General features: G+C 49.0%; 1 protein-coding gene across 1 annotated transcript in view; it reads right to left on the bottom strand.

The window, feature by feature from the left end:
• LOC115480944 overlaps positions 1 to 20,399 on the bottom strand; it is a 54,794-nt gene that overhangs the window by 11,104 nt on the left and 23,291 nt on the right. Inside the window, exon 3 of the mRNA XM_030219928.1 lies at positions 11,554 to 11,658. Within this exon, the coding sequence (XP_030075788.1) occupies positions 11,554 to 11,658 (105 nt within the window). The remainder of the gene's footprint in view (positions 1 to 11,553; positions 11,659 to 20,399) is intronic.

The raw sequence follows: 20,399 nt of genomic DNA, 5'->3' as shown, positions 1-20,399 counted from the left end.
CCTGCCTCTCTTGGTTACAGCAGCAGGCAGTGGAACAGCCCGGGGATGGTGCGGAGACCCTTGCTGAGGTTGCACCCCGCATGGAGTCGGCCTTCTCGTTTTTAGCTGACGCCCTCTATGATGTGGTCAGAGCCTAGGCTAAACTGTAGTACAATCCGCAATGAACTCATTCAAACAGACAATTGCGAATGGTAACAACATCCTCCTCCTGCAATTCCACATGTCCAGTGCCTTTGACATGGTTAATCATGACATACTAATACATATACTAGAATACTTCAGAGTAGGAGGCACAGTTCTCAAGTGGTTCAAAGGGTTCCTAACAACAAGATCATACCAAGTAACAACGAGTGCGGACAGATCACCCCCATGGATTCCTGTGTGTGAAGTCCCCCAGGGATCCCCTCTCTCACCAACATTATTCAACCTAATGATGATACCTGTAGCCAAACTACTAGCCAATCAAAACCTCAACCCCTACATTTATGCAGATGACATCACAATTTACATCCCATTCAAACATGATCTTAATGAAATCACCAACGAGATCAAACAAAGCCTCCAAATAATGCACACTTGGGCAGATGCATTTCAACTAAAACTTAATGTTGAAAAAACACAATGCAGCTTATAATCGAAAGAGAAAAACGCCTATATTGCGACCCAAATCAGGAGATACACGTTTATCTCACAAAAACGAATAAAGCGGTATAATTGAAAGCCGAATTTGGACATTTTCAAATGCAGTCCCTCGCGGATGCGGACTAAGTTGGCGGGGGGCGTGTCGGGGCCTTGTTATCGCCTGATCCAGCTGCTTCTCCCTGCTCGTTCCAGTCCATCGTTCAAGTCCATCTGCTCCAGTCACTCCAGCCCGCCTGATCCAGCTTCTCCCTGATTGTCCCAGTCCAGCTTGCTCCAGTCCGCCTGATCCAGCATCTCCAGTCTGTTCCGGTCCGCCTGATCCAGCTTCTCCCTGCTAGCATGTTCCTGCCCTAGTGTGTTCCAGTCCGCCTGCTCCAAGCCTACTCCTGTCTGCATGATCCCATCTCGTGATCCCAGCTTGTTCCAGTACGCCGATCCCATCTTGCTCCAGTACGCCGACCCTGCTTCCCCTGCCTGCTCCAGTGTTCCAGTCAGGCTTCTCACTGCTTGTTCCAGCCCATCTGCTCCAGTACACCTGCTCCAGCCTGCCTACTCCGGTACACCTGCTCCAGCCTGCCTACTCCAGTACATCTGCTCCAGCGTGTTCCAGTCCGCCTGAACCAGCTTCTCCCTGCTTGTTCCAGTACACCGGCTCCAGTCTGCCTGAACCAGCTTCTCCCTGCTTATTCCAATACACCTGCTCCAGCCTGCCTGCTCCAGTACATCTGCTCCAGCGTGCTCCGATCCACCTGAACCAGCTTCTCCCTGCCTGTTCCAGTCCATCTGCTCCAGCCTGCTTGCTGCCTGTTCCAGTCCATCTGCTCCAGCCTGCTTGCTCCAGCTTCTCCCTGCTCATCTGCACCAGCTTGTTCCAGCCTGCCTGGTAGCTTGTCAGCCATTGACTTACTCACCTGCCTGCTAACTTGTCAGCCCTTGTCTTATCTGCTCTCCAGAATCTCCCTGCTCGTTCTTATCCACCGGCTCCAGCATGCCCCAACCCGCCTACTAGCTTGTCAACCACTGATTTACTTGCCTACCTACTAACTTGTCAGCCATTGACCTACCTACCCCCCCAGCCTCTCCCTGCTCATCCCTGTCCATCCGCACCAGCTTGCTTCAGCCCGCCTGCTAGTTTGGCAGCCACTGCCTCACTTGCCGGCCTGCTAACTTGTCAGCCATTGACTTACCTGCTCGCCAGTCCATCTATCCCTCCAATTCCAAGCCTCCGACTCTCCGCTCTATCTATCTACTTCTCACCTCAGTCTCTACACTTACACCGCAATCACTACTTATGGCCCCTGTCCACATCCTCTTCCTTGCCCTGTCCCTTCCTAATCTTTTTCCCCTCCCCTTACCGCTGTCCACTGCTGGAAATCATTGCCCACCTGTGTTCCCTCCCAACCCGCCCACTACGGCAATACCTATCCACCCCCATCCCTCACCACCTCACCATCTCTCTTGTCCCCCTCCTCCTTCCTAGCCCTTAATCTTCAACACCTCCTTCCTACCATTAACCCTTCACCATTCCTCCTAAGTGCACCACGTCTTCGTCGCCCGACCTCCCCCACCCTCCTCCGCACTCTCCTGCTCCTCCTCCTGCTATCCGCGGGAGACATTAATCCTAATCCAGGCCCCCCTCACCTGTCCTCCTCCTATCCACACAAACGATTCCGTGACGCCTCCAATCTCGTCTCTATTCCCCTCCTCCCCCCCTCTTCCCTCCCCTTCTCATGTGCCTTGTTGAATGCCCACTCGGTCTGCAACAAACTGCCCTTCATCCACGATCTCTTCATCTCTCGCTCCCTTCAACTACTCGCCCTAACCGAAACCTGGCTCTCCCCTGACAACTCTGCCTCAGTCGCTGCCCTTTGTCATGGAGGTTATCTCTTCTCCCACACTCCCCGCCCAGATGGCCGCGGCGGAGGCGTCGGGCTACTTCTCTCGCCCTCCTGTAGTTTCCAACACCTCCTCCTGCCGCAGTCTCACTGCTTCTCATCCTTTGAAGCTCACGCCATCCGACTATTCCACCCATTACCACTCAGAGTTGCCGTCATCTACCGCCCCCCTGATAAGCCCCTCTCTTCATTCCTTACTGACTTCGACGCCTGGCTCACCGTCTTTCTTGATCCCGCATCTCCATCCCTCATTCTTGGTGATTTTAACATTCACGTCGACAACCCATCCAACTCCTATGCTTCTAAATTCCTCACTCTGATATCCTCCTTTAACCTCCGACTATCCTCTACCGCCCCTACTCACCGTGATGGCTATTGTCTCGACCTCGTTCTCTTCTCTTCCTGCTCACCTTCTAATTTCTGCACCTCAGTCCTTCCTATCTCAGATCATCACCTAATCACCCTCACACTTCATCACCCTCCCCCTCAACCTCGCCCAACTATAACCACTACCTTCAGGAATCTCCAAGCTGTAGACCCCCCTACCCTATCCTCTCACATCTCCAATCTCTTCCCGTCCATGTCGTCTTCTGAATCTGTCGACACGGCTGTCTCTACCTACAATGAAATTCTCTCCACTGCTCTGGATACCCTAGCACCATCTGTCTCTCGCCCCACTAAGCGCATTAATCCTCAGCCCTGGTTAACCCCATGCATCCGTTACCTTCGCTCCTGCACCCGATCTGCTGAACGACTCTGGAGGAAATCTCGCACCCTGTCAGAATTCACCCATTACAAATTCATGCTATCCTCCTTCCAGTCCTCCCTATTCCTTGCCAAACAGGAATATTATTCTCAATTAACCAATTCTCTTGCCTCCAACCCTCGTCGCCTCTTCGCAACCCTCAACTCCCTACTTAAAGTGCCCTCCGCTACCACCCCCCCCCTCACTCTCTCCTCAAACATTAGCTGACTACTTCCGCGATAAAGTGCAGAAGATAAACCTTGAATTCACCTCCAAGCCTTCTCCTCCCTGTGACTTCTTAACCCACTCCCTCAACCAACCTAACCTGTCCTCCTCCTCCTCCTTCCCTGAGATCACCGAAGAGAAAACTGCTCGCCTTCTAAATGCACCACCTGCTCCTCTGACCCCATTCCCACCAATCTGCTTACCAACATCTCTCCTACAGTTAACCCCTCAATCTGTCACATCCTCAACCTCTCTCTCTCCACTGCTACTGTCCCTGACACCTTCAAGCACGCTGTAGTCACTCCACTTCTTAAAAAACCATCACTTGACCCCACCTGTCCCTCCAATTACCGCCCCATCTCCCTTCTACCCTTCCTCTCCAAATTACTTGAACGAGCTGTCCACAGCCGCTGCCTTGATTTCCTCTCCTCTCAGGCCATCCTTGATCGGCTTCAATCTGGCTTTCGCCCACTACACTCAACAGAAACAGCTCTCTCCAAAGTCTGCAATGACCTATTCCTTGCCAAATCCAAAGGTCACTACTCCATCCTTATCCTCCTCGACTTATCTGCCGCCTTCGACACCGTCAATCATAATTTACTTCTCGACACACTGTCCTCATTTGGATTCCAGGGCCCCGTCCTCTCCTGGTTCTCCTCGTATCTTTCCCAACGCACCTTCAGAGTATCTTCTAATGGCTCTTCTTCCACCCCCGTCCCGCTCTCTGTTGGAGTTCCCCAAGGATCTGTCCTTGGACTGCTTCTTTTCTCAATATACACCTCTTCCCTGGGCTCACTGATCTCATCACATGGTTTCCAGTACCATCTCTATGCCGATGACACCCAGCTCTACCTCTCCACTCCCAACATCACAGTCGAAACCCAGGCCAAAGTCTCGGCCTGCCTCTCAGATATCGCCGCCTGGATGTCCAACCGTCACCTGAAACTGAACATGGCAAAGACTGAGCTCCTTGTCTTCACACCCAAACCCTCCTCTCCTGTTCCCCCACTCTCTGTCTTTGTTGACAACGCCCTCATCCTCCCCGTCTCGTCAGCCCGCAATCTCGGAGTCATTTTCGACTCCTCCCTCTCCTTCTCTGCCCATATCCAGCAGACAGCTAAGACCTGTTGCTTCTTCCTCTATAATATTAGCAAAATCCGCCCATTCCTCTCTGAACAGACCACCAGAACCCTCGTCCACTCACTCGTTACCTCTCTTCTTGACTATTGCAACCTTCTCCTTGCTGGTCTCCCGCTTAGCCACCTATCCCCCCTTCAATCTGTCCAAAATTCCGCTGCACGTCTTATCTACCGCGTGAACCGATACTCTCATATCACCCCTCTCCTCAAGTCGCTTCACTGGCTCCCGATTCACTACCGTATTCAGTTCAAGCTTCTCCTAATGACCTTCAAATGCACTCAATCTGCAGCCCCCCATTACCTCTCTACCCTCCTCTCCCCCTATGTCCCCACCCATAACCTCCGCTCTCAGGACAAATCACTCCTATCTGTACCCTTCTCCACCACTGCTAACTCCAGACTCCGTCCCTTCTGCCTCGCATCACCTTATGCCTGGAACAGACTCCCCGAGACCATACGCCATGCGCCCTCCCTGCCCATCTTTAAGTCCTTACTCAAAACCCATCTCTTCTCCCTTGCTTTTGGCGCCTAACCACCTTCCCCATTCATGATACACTGACTACACTGACTACATAGTTTGTTACCTTTAGATTGTAAGCTCTCTTGAGCAGGGACTGTCCTTCCCCATGTTTAAACTTGTACAGCGCTGCGTAACCCTAGTAGAGCTATAGAAATGCTAAGTAGTAGTAGTAGATCAGAGATGGGCACCTTTTGCCGATAATGGAAAAAAAAATATGTGTTTTTAGCGAGAATTTATGGCACTTTTCCTGGACCCTGTTTTTCCACAAATAAGGGCCCAAAAAGTGCCCTAAATGACCAGATGACCACTGGAGGGAATCGGGGATGACCTCCCCTGACTCCCCCAGTGGTCTCAAACCCCCTCCCTCCCACCACAAAATATGCTGTTTCACAACTTTTTATTTTCACCCTCAAATGTCATACCCACCTCCCTGGCAGCAGTATGCAGGTCACTGGAGCAGTTATTAGGGGGTGCAGTGGACTTCAGGCAGGTGGACACAGGACCATCCCCCCCTATCTGTTACACTTGTGCTGGTAAATGGGAGCCCTCCAAACCACCTCCCAAACCCACTGTACCGACATGTAGGTGCCTCCCTTCACCCCTTAGGGCTATAGTAATGGTGTAGACTTGTGGGCAGTGGGTTTTGAGGGGGATTTGGGGGGCTGAACACACAAGGGAAGGGTGCTATGCACCTGGGAGCTGTTTCACTTTTTTTTTTTTTTTAAGTGCCCCCTAGGGTGCCCGGTTGGTGTCCTGGCATGTGAGGGGGACCAGTGCACTACGAATACTGGCCCCTCCCACGAACAAGTGCCTTGGATTTATTCATTTTTGAAGTGGGCGCTTTCATTTTCCATTATCACTGAAAAAAAAAAACGCCCAGCTCAAAAAATGATAGACGTCCATGTTTTTCCAAAATACGGTTCGGTCCGCCCCTTCACGGACCCGTTCTCGGAGATAAACGCCCATGGAGATAGGCGTTTCCGTTCGACTATGCCCCTCCACGTCTTGTACTCACCTCAGAACATAACACAAAAAACTTCTCCACCATAATCACACCATACTGTTCCCTTCCTGTCTCACAAAACTTGAAAATTCTGGGAGTCACCATTGATCAAAACCTCAGTCTTGACACCCACGTGAAAAACACGACGAAAAAGATGTTCTACACCATGTGGAAAATCAAAAGAGTAAAACATTTCTTTCCGAGATACATCTTCCTTACCCTAGTACAGTCAATGTTAATAAGTCATCAGGACTACTGCAATGCACTATACATCGGGTGCAAAGAACAGACAATCAAAAAACTCCAAACAGCCCATAATACGGCCGCCAGACTCATATTTAGAAAAACTAAATATGAAAGTGCAAAACCCCTAAGAGAGAAACTGCACTGGCTCCCACTTAAGGAACGCATTGCCTTCAAGATCTGCACGATTGTACACGAAATCATTCATGCAGACGCCCCAATGTACATGCTAAACCTCATACACCTACCACCCAGAAATGCCACAAGATCATCCTGCAAATTTCTCAATCTGCAGTGCACAAGCTGCAAAGGACTTAAATACCAGCTAATGTATGCCACTACCTTCTCTTACATGAGCATGCAGTTATAGAATGCATTACCCACAGACCTGAGAGCAATCAACAAAACAACTATCTTTAGAAGATCTCTGAAGACATTCCTCTTCAACAAGGCCTACAATGCAAACCTATAACCTCACTAAGTCACCTCACCAACCCACTCAATTATGAACACACACCTCCTATATCTACCCTAACCACTCTCTTCCTTCTTCTTTTTCCCTTCTTTAATAGCTACACACTATTAACTGTATCTAATATCCTGAAATAACAATATTAACAGATGTATGTAAGCCACATTTAGCCTGCAAATGGGTGGGTGAATATGGGATACAAATGCAATAAATAAAATAAACAGATGCCTGTGGCAGTGTCCGCCTGCCGCCTTCTATGGCTACGGCATTGGGCAGCTGACATAGCCTCAAAGCAAAGGCAGGTGAAGTTGCCCTTTTGGGGCCTTCTCCTTTTTGGAGATGAGTTGGAGAAAATTGTTAAAGACCTGGGGGCTGCTAAAACCTAGACGTTACCTGAGGATTGGCAACGGCCTTCTTCCAAGGGTCAGGTGGTTCCCTCTTCTTCCAGAACTCGCTTCTGTGAAGCTCGAAGGTATCGCCAGGGGTGCTGTGCTGTGTTTACTCAACGTGCCCATTTTCAGCAGAGGAACTCCTTTTTCTCAGACAAACGCTCCATAGTGGCCGGCTCAAGGCCAGGAGTTCAGGGGCAGCCCTCTCAATGATGGCGCACCGGTCCATTCCTGGATTCTTGCAGTAGGAGGACGCCTTTCCCTCTTTGTCGAGGAGTAGACCAAGATTGCCTGAGATCAGTGGGTCCTGGACCTGATCAGAGAAGGTTACCGTCTGGAATTCAGTGCCCCTGTGAGAGACGTGTTTGTGGAATCCTGATGCGGCACTGCCATCAAACGGGCGGCGGTACAGGAGACCTTACAAGTCTTGTTGCACCTTGGAGCAGTGATCCCTGTGTCTCCTGCCGAACACGGCTGCGGTCGTTACTCCATTTATTTTGTGGTGGTGCGAAAGGCGTGTCTTTTTGGCCCATACTCGACTTGAAAGGCTACAAGTCACTAAGAGTGCGGCATTGTGACATGGAAACCCTGCGCTCCGTCATTGCGGCGGTTCAGCCAGAAGAGTTCCTCACATCTCTGGACCTCAAAGAAGCTTAATTGCACATTGCTATTTGGCCCATGCACCAACGGTTCCTCCGGTTTGCAGTATTGGGAAACCATTTCCTTTTTCGGGCCTTGCCTTTTGGCCTCGCCATAGCTCCCCGAACCTTTTCCAAGGTAATGGTGGTAGTAGCTGCTTTTCTCAGGCGAGAGGTTATCTGGGTTCACCCGTACCTTGACGACTGGCTCATCGAAGCGGGCTCTGCAGTATAGAGTCGTCATGTAACAGCCAGAGTGGTCTCAGTACTGCAGTCTCTGGGGTGGGCCATCAATATACCCAAAAGTCACCTGACCCCCTCTCAATCTCTAGAATCTTTGGGGGTCCAGTTCCACACAGCCTCGGGGTTTGTCTTTCTACCCGAGCAAAAGCGGTGCAAGCTTCAGAATCAGGTCCGTTTGCTCCTGAGGATGCCTCGCTCGCGAGCTTGGGATGTTGTCCAGCTGTTTGGGTTGATGACGGCCACCTTGGAAGTGGTGCTATGGGCGAGAGCGCACATGAGACCTCTGCACTTTTCTCTGCTTCAACCATGGTCTCCAATGTCCCAGGATTTTCAGCGCAGACTCACGTGGCTCCCTGTGGCCCAACTCAGTATGGAGTGGTGGCTCTCAGACAGCATGCTGCGGCATGGAATGCCGCTAGCGTTTCCCGATTGGTGCCTGGTGGTAATAGATGCCAGCCTGCAGGGCTGGGGAGCGCATTGGCAGGGAAGGTATGCCCGGGGTCTGTGGACTCCCGAAGAATCAGAGTGGTCCATCAATTCCTTGGAGCTGAGAGCGATATTCTAGGCGCTTCTGGCCTTTTACATGACCCTGGAGGGACTGGCTGTCACAGTTCTGTCGTAAAACATGACAGCAATGGCTTACATAAATCGACAAGGCGGCACTCTGTGCAGAGCAGTGGCCACGCAGGCCGCGCAGATTTCACACAGGGCTGAGCTACATCTGCAGTTTCTGTCAGCAGCTCACATTGCAGGTCAGAGCAACGTGAAAGTCGATTATCTAAGCAGGCATCAAATTGACCCAGTGGAGTGGGAAGTGGCAGAAGAAGTGTTCCTTCAGATCTGTGCCAAATGGGGGACGCTCATAGTGGATCTTATGGCATCAAGTGCAAAAGCCAAAGTCCCCTGCTTTTACAGCAGACGGAGAGATCCTCGCTCGGCAGGGTTGGATGCCTTGGTTCAACCCTGTCCTCCGGGCCTCTTGTATGTGTTCCCTCCTTGGCCCTTGATAGGGCGAGTCCTCCTGCTAATTCGGCTACATGAAGGAGTGGTGATTCTCATTGCCCCGGATTGGCCCAGGTGGCTGTGGTATGCGGACCTCTGGCGGATGGTGGTGGAGGCTCCCCTTCCTTTGCCTCTGGTACCGAACCTGTTGTCGTAGGGCCCAGTGACCATAGAGGATCCCTGCCGCTTTGTTCTTACAGCATGGCTATTGAGAGGGCGCAATTGAGAGACAAGGGCTATTCCAACAAGGTCATCTCCACTCTCTTGCAGGCCCACAAATGTTCTACTTTCGTGGCTTATGCTCTGATCTGGCGCAACTTTGAGGCTTGGTGTGCTTCTAAAGCGATCTCACACTTATGCGGGCTTCTGTCTCGCTGATACTTGACTTTTTGCAGGATGGTTTCCAAAAAGGCTTGGCCTATAATTCCCTGCATGTTCAACTGGCAGCATTGGAATGCTTTTGAGGGAAGTTCTCTGGCCTCTCCATGGCTGTGCATCCGGACATTGCACGGTTTGTTAGAGGGGTGCTTCGGCTACACCCTCCTGTGTGGGGCCTTTGTTTGGCCTGGAACCTGGGGGTAGTTTTGAACGCTCTTCGGTGTTTGCCCTTCGAGACGCTGAGGCAGGCTTTGGAGAAGGATGTGACCCCAAACACGGTCTTTTTGGTGGCCATAACATCGGCGAGACGGGTGTCTGAGCTCCAGGCGCTGTCCTGTCGAGACCCATTTCTGCAAATATCTGAGTCCGGAGTAACGGTACTTACTGTGCCTTCCTTCCTGCCCAAAGTGGTTTCAACGTTTCACCTAAACCAACCTATTTTCTTGACCTTTTAATAGGGCGGAGTTTCCGGAATCCTTTGGGTAGCAGCAACTTCTGGATGTGCGCAGGGCCATGTTGCAATATCTGCGAATGTCGAATGCTTTCAGGGCCTCTAATCTCCTTTTTGTATTATTGTGTGGTCCTCGCAGAGGGTCTCCAGCGTCTAAAGCTACCCGTCGGCTTAAGGAAGCTATTTTTTCTTATCCGCTGTCTGTCCGGCCTCCTCCTGACGCCTTTAAGATATAATCTACAAGAGCAATTTCCTCTTGTTCGGATGAAACTGGAGCACTCTGTCTTCAAGACATATGTAGTGCTGCGATGTGGGCTTCTAAGCTCTCCTTGCCCGTCATTACAGGCTGGATGTGGCCGCCAGGAGGGATGTGCATTTTGGAGCACAAGTGCTTGCGCATGGTGTGGCTTGTTACCACCGTGTGTAGGGATTGCTTTGATACATCCCATTCGTTATGGATTCATCCGCTGCTGGTGACAAGGAAGGGGAAAATTAGGTTCTTACCTTGGTAATTTTCTTTCCTGTTGTCACAGCAGATGAATCCATGATCCCTCCCTGATTGATTCAGTTTTGTGTTAATAGTTTTCCTGAAGACATGTTCCCTCATTGGTAGAAGTTGGAAAACAGTCTTTAGGATTTGTGATCTTCTAAAGGAGGTTGAGTTCGTTGCTCCTTTGTGTTATTGTTCCTGTTCTGTGGCGTTCGTTCGCTGTGAGGAAAGTACATGTTATTCTACTTTGCGGTGTAATACTTCTTTGGAAATTTCAAAATAATGAGTGGCAGATGGAGCTAGCCGTCCTGGAGGCACTATGGTTTTCAGTGTTCTCTATCTCCCCCTGCTGGTATGTGGACACAACCCATTTGTAATGGATTCATCTGCTCTGACTAAAGGAAAGAAAATTACCAAGGTAAAAACCTACTTTTCCCATATATATGTGTATCTATATGTATATATTTGTATATAGTTGGGTACATATCATTTCCATAATAAGGATGCATGAAAATAGAGAGAGGGAAAGAGACAAATATGGCTTCCGATCAGATACCGCATTCAGTTCAAGCTTCTCCTTCTTACCTATAAATGCACTCAGTCTGCTGCCCCTCACTACCTCTCTACCCTCATCTCCCCTTACGTTCCTGCCCGAAACCTCAGTTCACAGGACAAATCCCTCCTCTCTGTACCCTTCTCCACCACCGCTAACTCCAGGCTCCGCTCATTCGGCCTCGCTTCACCCTATGCTTTGAACAAACTTCCTGAGTCCTTACGCCAAGCCCACTCCCTGCCTATCTTCAAATCTTTGCTTAAAGCCCACCTCTTCAATGCTGCTTTCGGCACCTAACTCTTACCTTTCAGGAAATCTAGACTGCCGCAATTTGACTGCCCTACTTTGACTGTACACTTGTCCTTTAAATTGTAAGCTCTTTGAGCAGGGACTGTCCTTCTATGTTAAATTGTACAGCGCTGCGTAACCCTAGTAGCGCTTTAGAAGTGTAAAATAGTAGTTATATGTATTTATTATGTGCCACTGGAAGAGATTACGGATGGACGTGTTCAAATACATACCTACCTGACAGCTGTTTTTCTGTTGCTATGTGTACTGATGCAGTTGACAATTGTAAGGGAATGGTCTTTTGAATCTCCTTTGTCTTGTGCAGATTCTGACACACCGATACTAGAAAACCAGACAACATGTTGAATAATGACCATTAATTATTAAAAACATGTCATATATTTATATGCTCATTTACCTTTACACCAAGTCCTCCTATGTTAAACTTATTCGATACTTATTCATTAACCTGATTAAGTTTGCGTTTAACACAATCTCTATATTGTTCCTAAAACTTTTTTTTATTTTATTGTTACTATGTAAGCCGCATACAGCCTGCCATGTGTGTGAAAGAGCGGGGTACAAATGCAATAAATAAATGTAAAAAAAAATATATATGTGTGTGTGTGTGTTTTTATATAAAGCAATACCCATTCACGTGTGTTCATATATGTGCATAACTACTGATAGGTGGTTTAAATTGTAAAGACAAGTACCAAAACTTTATTTTAAAAAGGAATTTCATTTATACACATATATATGTTCATACTGTGAACCTGTATGGAATAACAAACAAAGTTTAGATGTGTGAAGTTCTTGCAAACTTGCAAGTGACATTTATTTTGTGAATACAGGACATTGTACAATCTACTGGATGATCTTGCGACATAAGCCTTGTGTACAATTATATAGAGGGAATTGCATGGCTAAACGGAGAGGGTGTTGTCTGGAAGGTCTACTCGCAAATGACACAGGTCATGGTCCAGACAGATACCAAAAGCACAGCAATCATTAGCTTCTGTGCGCTGCTGTAGCCGGACTTAAACAGTTTTCCCTGGTGTGGATAAAACTTGCCGCACAAAGCAAAAAATAACCACAGACCTTGTATAAACATTAAACATTACTTTTCATTTCCCAGTGTAAGCAAACATGTGGACAATGGGGAGCCGGTTGATATTGTATATCTGGATTTTCAGAAGGCGTTTGACAAAGTGCCGCACGAAAGACTCCTGAAGAAATTGCAGAGTCATGGAATCGGAGGTAGGGTATTATTATGGATTAAGAACTGGTTGAAAGATAGGAAGCAGAGAGTAGGATTGCGTGGCCAGTATTCTCAGTGGAGGAGGGTAGTTAGTGGGGTCCCGCAGGGGTCTGTGCTGGGTCCGTTGCTTTTTAATGTATTTATAAATGACCTAGAGATGGGAATAACTAGTGAGGTAATTAAATTCGCCGATGACACAAAATTATTCAGGGTCGTCAAGTCGCAGGGAGGAATGTGAACGATTACAGGAGGACCTTGCGAGACTGGGAGAATGGGCGTGCAAGTGGCAGATGAAGTTCAATGTTGACAAGTGCAAAGTGATGCATGTGGGTAAGAGGAACCCGAATTATAGCTACGTCTTGCAAGGTTCCGCGTTAGGAGTTACGGATCAAGAAAGGGATCTGGGTGTCGTCGTCGATGATACGCTGAAACCTTCTGCTCAGTGTGCTGCTGCGGCTAGGAAAGCGAATAGAATGTTGGGTGTTATTAGGAAGGGTATGGAGTCCAGGTGTGCGGATGTTATAATGCCGTTGTATCGCTCCATGGTGCGACCGCACCTGGAGTATTGTGTTCAGTACTGGTCTCCGTATCTCAAAAAAGATATAGTAGAATTGGAAAAGGTACAGCGAAGGGCGACCAAAATGATAGTGGGGATGGGACGACTTTCCTATGAAGAGAGGCTGAGAAGGCTAGGGCTTTTCAGCTTGGAGAAGAGACGGCTGAGGGGGAGATATGATAGAAGTGTATAAAATAATGAGTGGAATGGATCAGGGTGGATGTGAAGCGACTGTTCACGCTATCCAAAAATACTAGGACTAGAGGGCATGAGTTGAAGCTACAGTGTGGTAAATTTAAAAACGAATCGGAGAAAATTTTTCTTCACCCAACGTGTAATTAGACTCTGGAATTCGTTGCCGGAGAACGTGGTACGGGCGGTTAGCTTGACGGAGTTTAAAAAGGGGTTAGATAGATTCCTAAAGGACAAGTCCATAGACCGCTATTAAATGGACTTGGAAAAATTCCGCATTTTTAGGTATAACTTGTCTGGAATGTTTTTACGTTTGGGGAGCGTGCCAGGTGCCCTTGACCTGGATTGGCCACTGTCGGTGACAGGATGCTGGGCTAGATGGACCTTTGGTCTTTCCCAGTATGGCACTACTTATGTACTTATATGTTTCTGTCTTCATCCACACACCTAAAGCCATCTCATTTAGCTGTTCCTTCAATAATTTTCCCATGGGTACACTATACACATTGCATTCGACATGCATAAGGCTGGACAGCAGGGGATCCAGATGTTTGGGAGGGTGCAAATAGGTCCAATGCCTTTGGATACACATCTACAGGGTGCCCACACAGAGTCCCCCATCTGTTCCCCCTCCTTGTCACCCCCAATCAGAGTTCTCCCTTCATTTCCTGTCTTCCTTACATCGTGTTCTGTTAAAAAGAGATCATTTGCGGGTTGGACGCTGGAGTGATGATGAACGCCTTTGGCTTTAATCTCGTGCCCATGCTGACTTCATACACTTCAAATTCCTGCTTCCCTCCTTCCAATCTGCTCTCCATCTTGCCAAACAGGACTATTATATCCAATTAACTAACTATTGCTTCAAACCCTCGATGTCTCTTTTCCATGCTACACCCTCTCCTCAAAGTGCCTTCTCCTACAACTCCCCCTTCACTTTCTCCCAGACTCTGGCTGATTAATTTCACGATAAGGTTCACAAGATAAAACTTTTATTCACCATCTCTCCTCCTCCACTCCTTCTTCCCTTCGTACACTCTCTCCACCCTTGTACCCCTGCCTCCTTCGCTTCCTTTTCCGAAATCAGTGAAGAAGAAACTTTACTTCTTCTTTCATCCTCAAAACTAACCACCTGCTCCACTGACCCTATCCCCACTCATCTACTCAACACTATCTCTCCTGCTGTCACCCCGTTCATCTGTCATATCCGCAATCTATCACTTTCCACTGCTACTGTCCCTGGAGGAGTGGACTAGTAAGTTACAGTGGTGGACTTTGGTCCTGGGGAACAGGGTTCGATTCCCACTGCAGGCACAGGCAGCTCCTTGTGACTCTGGGCAAGTCACTTAACCCTCCATTGCCCCATGTACAAATAAGTACCTGTATATAATACGTAAGCCACACTGAACCCGATATGAGTGGGAAAGCACGGGGTACTAATGTAAAAAAAAAAAAAACATGTCATTATCACCCCTCTACTCAAAAAGGAGTGGCCTTGTGGTTACTATGGTGCACAGTGGTCCTGGGGAACTGAGTTCAATTCGCACTTCAGGCACAGGCAGCTCCTTGTGACTCAGGGCAAGTCACTTAACCCTCCATTGCCTATGTAAGCTGCATTGAGCCTGCCATGAGTGGGAAAGCGCGGGGTACAAATGTTAAAAAAAAACCAAACCTTCTCTGGATCCTACCTCTCCTTCCAACTATCGCCCCATCTCCCTCCTCCCTTTCTTATCCAAGATACTAGAACGTGCTGTACACTGTCGCTGCCTCAACTTTCTTTCTTCTCAAGGTATTCTTGATCCACTCCAATCTGGCTTTCGACCCCTTCATTCAAATGAAACAGCACTTACTAAAGTCTCCAATGATCTATTCCTGGCTAAATCCAAAGGGCTCTATTCTATCCTCATCCTTCTCGATCTTTCTGCTGCTTTTGACACTGTTGATCAGAGCCTACTCCTTGGCACGCTATCCTCACTTGGATTTCAGAATTCTGCTCTTTCCTGGTTTTCTTCTTATCTCTCACAGCATACTTTTAGTGTATACTCTGATCGATCTTCTTCTTCCGCTATCCCACTGTCAGTGGGTGTACCTCAAGGTTCCGTCCTAGGACCTCTCCTTTTCTCCATCTATACTTCCTCCCTTGGTGCTCTGATCTCTTCCCACGGTTTTCAATATAACCTTTACGCTGATGACTCCCAGATCTAGCTTTCCACAACAGAAATCTCGACAGAAATCCAGGACAAGGTATGTGGCTGCCTGTCTGACATTGCTGCCTTCATGTCTCACCGCCACCTGAAGCTCAATATGTCCAAAACTGAGCTCCTTATCTTCCCACCTAAACCAACTTCTCTCCTTCCTCCACTCTCTATTTCGACAACACGGTCATTCTTCCTGTCTCATCTGCTTGTTACCTTAGCGTCATCTTTGACTCCTCCCTCTCCTTCTCTGCACATATTAAAGAAATAGGTAAAACCTGTCGTTTCTTCATGTGTAATATCTCTAAAATTCAGCATTTCCTTTCTGAGCGTGCTACAAGAAACCTCATCCACACTCTTATCACCTCTCGCTTACAGTACTGCAATTTGCTTCTCACAGGTCTTCCACTCAGCCATCTTTCTCCTTTTCAATCTAGTCAAAATTCTGCTGCATGACTAATATTTCACCAATCGGTAACGTTCTCTGATCAGGTCCAGGAGCCACTGATCCGAGGTAATCTTGGTCCACTCCTCCTAGAAAGAGGGAAAGTCATCCTCCTACTGCAGTAATTGAGGAGTGGACCGGCATCCCATCATTGTGCAGGATGCTCCTGAACTCCAGGCTGAGACACGGCTGCTGCGGAACGCTTGTCCGAGCGAAAGGAGTTCCTCTGCTGAAAGCGGGCATGTAAAGAAAACCCAGCAGAGTGCCCCGGGCGATACCTGCGAGCTTCATGGAAGCGGGGTGTAGAGGAGGAGGTAATTATAGGACACTTGGAAGAAGGGCGCGGCCTATCCTCAGGCTACTGCTGGGCCTCAGAGTCCCCTAGGTGTTTAACAATATTCTCCAAATCCTCTCCAAGAAACAGGAGGCCTTGAAAGGGGTAACCACACCAGCCATGTCAGCCGCCCAATGCCATAGCCAAAGAAGGTGCGGGCAAGAAAAAGCCACAGACATCTGTTTAGCCGAAGCTCTTACCAGATCAAGAAGGGCGTAAGCCAGAAATGACAGGGCCAACTCCATTCGCGGGCAAACCTCAGAGAGGGGCCTCCGGGCCATCCGCGGGCTATCCCACTGCCTGTTGTAGCCAGGAAAGACATGCCCGGGCTGCATAGGAACAGCAAATACACACCCTTAAAGCCAGGCCGGAAATTTAAAAGGACCACTTAAGCACGGATTCCAGCCGCCGGTCTTGCATGTCTTTCAATGCGACCCCTCCCTGTACTGGGAGGATGGTATTTTTAGTCAGTGCCGTGACCAACGCATTCCACTTTAGGCATCCCCAAAGGGGCCAAGTGCTCCTCAATCAGAGGGGAAAGCTGACCCATAGCCCTGGCCACTTTCAAAGGCCCATCGGGGTCAGACCATAGAGCAGAAAAAAAGCTGTTGGATGGAGTCATCCACAGGAAAGGCTTCTTACTACTTGCCATCCTAAGATTAACACAGGAGTCCTTGCCTTCAGCAGGGTCTTCAATCGAGAGGTCCTGCAAGCCGTCAGAAATGAGAGCTGACAGCTCGTCGCGGTGGAAAATCCGAACAACATTGGACTCATTCGTATCCAGTGGCGAACTGCCACCCTCATCGGGATCATCAGTCCATGAGGGCCTGCCAGATCCCTCACACTAACCACAGCCTGACCGGGGGGGGTGGGGGGAAGGGAGAAGCGACGCTTTCCAATGGTGAATTTAACCGTCTATGTTTAACGTTTTTGCAACACTCGGGGGAGGAAATACCCTCTGTAGACAGCCCCGAGCTATCAACACCTGAAGGGGATCAAGAATGCACCGCATTGTCATACACCTGCGGCACAGCTATTTTCAGCATGAAGGCTTTATGCATTAAAAGCACAAACTCAGGGGATAAAGACGCTCCAAATTAGGAGAAACAGATGTAGGAGCTCCTCTGGCAGCCTCAACACGAGGCGTCCCCCTATACCAGTGGCGTAGCCAGACTGCCAATTTTGGATGGGCCTGAACCCAAAGTGGGTGGGCACAAAATTTTCTCTGTACCCCCTTCCCCCAGCAAAATTTAGTCACGCTAATCAGATGCATTTGTCACACAGGGTAAAGTGCTGCTTTTCAGTGCATCAGATTTCAGAAAATTTATTTAATAGCCTAACACCCTTTTCAGTGAGCTTTCAGAGGCCAAAACCTCCTGCCTCAGGTCAGTATAATGCTGTTACGGTATCCTCTCCTGACCTAAGGAAGGAAGTATTGGTCTCAGAAACTTTATTAACACCATATTACTTAATCCTAAATTAAAATAAAATTATTTTCTTTACCTTTGTTGTATGGCCATTTACTTTTTCTCATTGTGTCGCTCCAGTCTCTAGATTCTGCTTTCCTTCTTTTTCGCTTTACTCTTCTGCCACGGTTTCCTGGCCATTTCTCATTTTTCTCTCCTTTTTCTTTGCTTTCTTCTATATTTTTCTGCCTCTCTCTCTCTCTCTGTCCTGATTTAATTCATTCTTACTATCCATTCTTTAATTTCCTTCATCTACTTATGGCTTTTCATCTTTTTCTCACCCTTGTTCTCCCCATGCTCCTTCCTCTTATTCTCCAGTCTTTCACTACTCTCCTTTTCCATCCAGCAGCTCTCTTCTTTCTCTCCCCATCCTTCCAGTCTCCCCTCTCTCGCCCCATCCTTCCAGTAGTCTCCCCTCTTTCTTTCTGCATCCTTCCGGACGTAGGAGACGGGAGGAGCCAGCAGGCAATGCCTCAAGGCTGCCTAGACAGTGCCTGCCGTTGCCGCGCTTTTTTTTTTTTTTTTTTAAACATTTTTCGTCCTTAGCGCCGTTAGCGCTTCTTCTTTTCGTAGCGCCGGCCCTGCTGCTCAACAGGAAAAGCAGCAGTGGCCGGCAATGGGTGCTGGGGCTGGCGCTGGGCGGGCCTGGGCTGAAATTGGGTGGGCCTGGGCCCAGCCAGGCCCACCCGTAGCTACGCCCCTGCCCTATACTATGACTCCTCTGCAACCGCGAGGGTCGAGACATGCGGCACTTTCAATATGGCACCCGCTGCCAGCTAGATCGAGCGGGAAGAATCATCGCTCACCATGCTCATACTACCACGAGCGTGTAAGGAGCATGTCTTACACAGACCCCCCATTGCTGATCTGCGTTTACCGCAACGGGAGCATCGTTTAACTCCCTCCGCAGCCATTGGCGAACTGTAAAGAAATATAGCAATATAATGGTGTCTTTGCGCCAAAAGTTACCCCATTAGGAACGGCGTCCGCAGGACCTCCCCGGAGGAGCTGAGCACCACTCTCACCTCAAAAGACCGAGTCACTGAGCTATGGTCAAGCTGCATGCATGATAAAGCCTCAGAATAGCTGCGCAGCAAAAGTGCGTCATTTTTTTTTTTTTTTTTGTAACGCTGTGAGGAAAGTTGGAGGCAGGCAGCAACAGAGGGACTCTGGGAGGCAGAGGGAATGGGTAAGGCAGGGAAAGGGCGAACCTATATGCCTTTTAAGTGGGCACCACCTGCCACAACACCCCTGCTCAACTGGCAAAGCACAGGAGCCACCCTTGGCAGAGATTTTTCAACGAGCTGATAAAGCTACGTCCACAGCTGCTGGGATAGAGAAATACTGAAGGCAGAAGGAGCTAGCCGTCCAAGGGTCACTGTGGTTTTTCAGTGTTCTCTATCTTCACCTGCTGGTAAGTGGATACAACCCATCAGTTAATGGATTCATCTGCTGCTGATAACAAGGAAAGTGGAAATGTCGGAAGCACATGGGATAGGCCAAGAAGGGGTAGCAAGATAATTACTGATAGCAGCAAACCGGATATAGAGGTGCAAATGTTGTACTGGATGCTACATACAATATCACTGCTACGCACCCCCCCCCCCCCCCGGTGCATCGGCATCCGTCCGTCCCCAGGGTGCAGCACGACACCCCCCCAGGCCAAAGGCAACCCTCTCCCCGCTGCATCAAGCCCCCCCCCCCCCCCGGGTGTATTCTTGGCTGCTGGAGGGTGCAGAGAGCAGCCACTTGCCTGTCAGCTCCTCTGGCTCCCTGCTCCCTCTGCCCCGGAACAGCAAGTAACCTGTTCCGGAGCAGAGGGAGCAGGGAACCAGCAGAGATGACAGGCATGCAGCTGCTCTCTGCACCTTCCAACAGCGTGCACCCGTGGCGGACTGCCCCCACTGCCCCGCCCTTGGTATGCCACTGTGGTAAAGAATAGCAGGCTGGAGAAGGAGTGGTGGGACAGCAAAGGAATGAGAGACCAATATGGAAAGTTATAAGGTACATGAAAAGAAGGACAAGGGTTAGAAAGAAGATTAAGTTTGGATGTATTGAGAGGCTGAAAAGACAAAAAGGAGATAAGACACATAAGGGAAGGATCAATGTCAGAGACAGCTGTAGCAAAGAAATAGAACAAGACAGGAGAGACAATAAAGTAGGAACTGGGACCAACACGATGTAAAAATAAAATGTCCAGACCTCTAAGTTAGTACAATAAATTTAATTTTAAATTTATGAAATGGAATATGTAAACTTCAGGACTTGCGTGTCACAAATGACTTAGTATTGTGTTTGTCATACACCGATGGTTGATGGGGAGAGAGGGGGAACGACCTGAACTTAAGTGGGAGGGTACCAACTTCTCCAGCTGTAGTCTGCTAGTCTGCTCCCTGCCCTCTCCCCCCATGCCTGAAAGCAAAATATTAATAACTGATGATGTTGCAGGGAATTACTGGCCTCTCCAGGTGAAAACTTTGTCTTCCTTTGTTGCTCTCACCAGGGCCGCTGCCGAGAGTGGGGGACAGGGGGGACAAAATTCTCCGGGCCTGGGTCTCCAGGGGGGGGGGGGGGCAGCGCCGCCCCCGCAGTTCTGCCCACCCGTCCTCCATCGCTCTGGAACTGACCTTAAGCACC

This window comes from Microcaecilia unicolor, chromosome 11 (assembly GCF_901765095.1).
Source record: "Microcaecilia unicolor chromosome 11, aMicUni1.1, whole genome shotgun sequence".
Lineage (NCBI taxonomy): Eukaryota > Metazoa > Chordata > Amphibia > Gymnophiona > Siphonopidae > Microcaecilia > Microcaecilia unicolor.
Note: the sequence above shows the minus strand (reverse complement) of the source record. Positions and strands in the feature narration are given on the sequence as shown.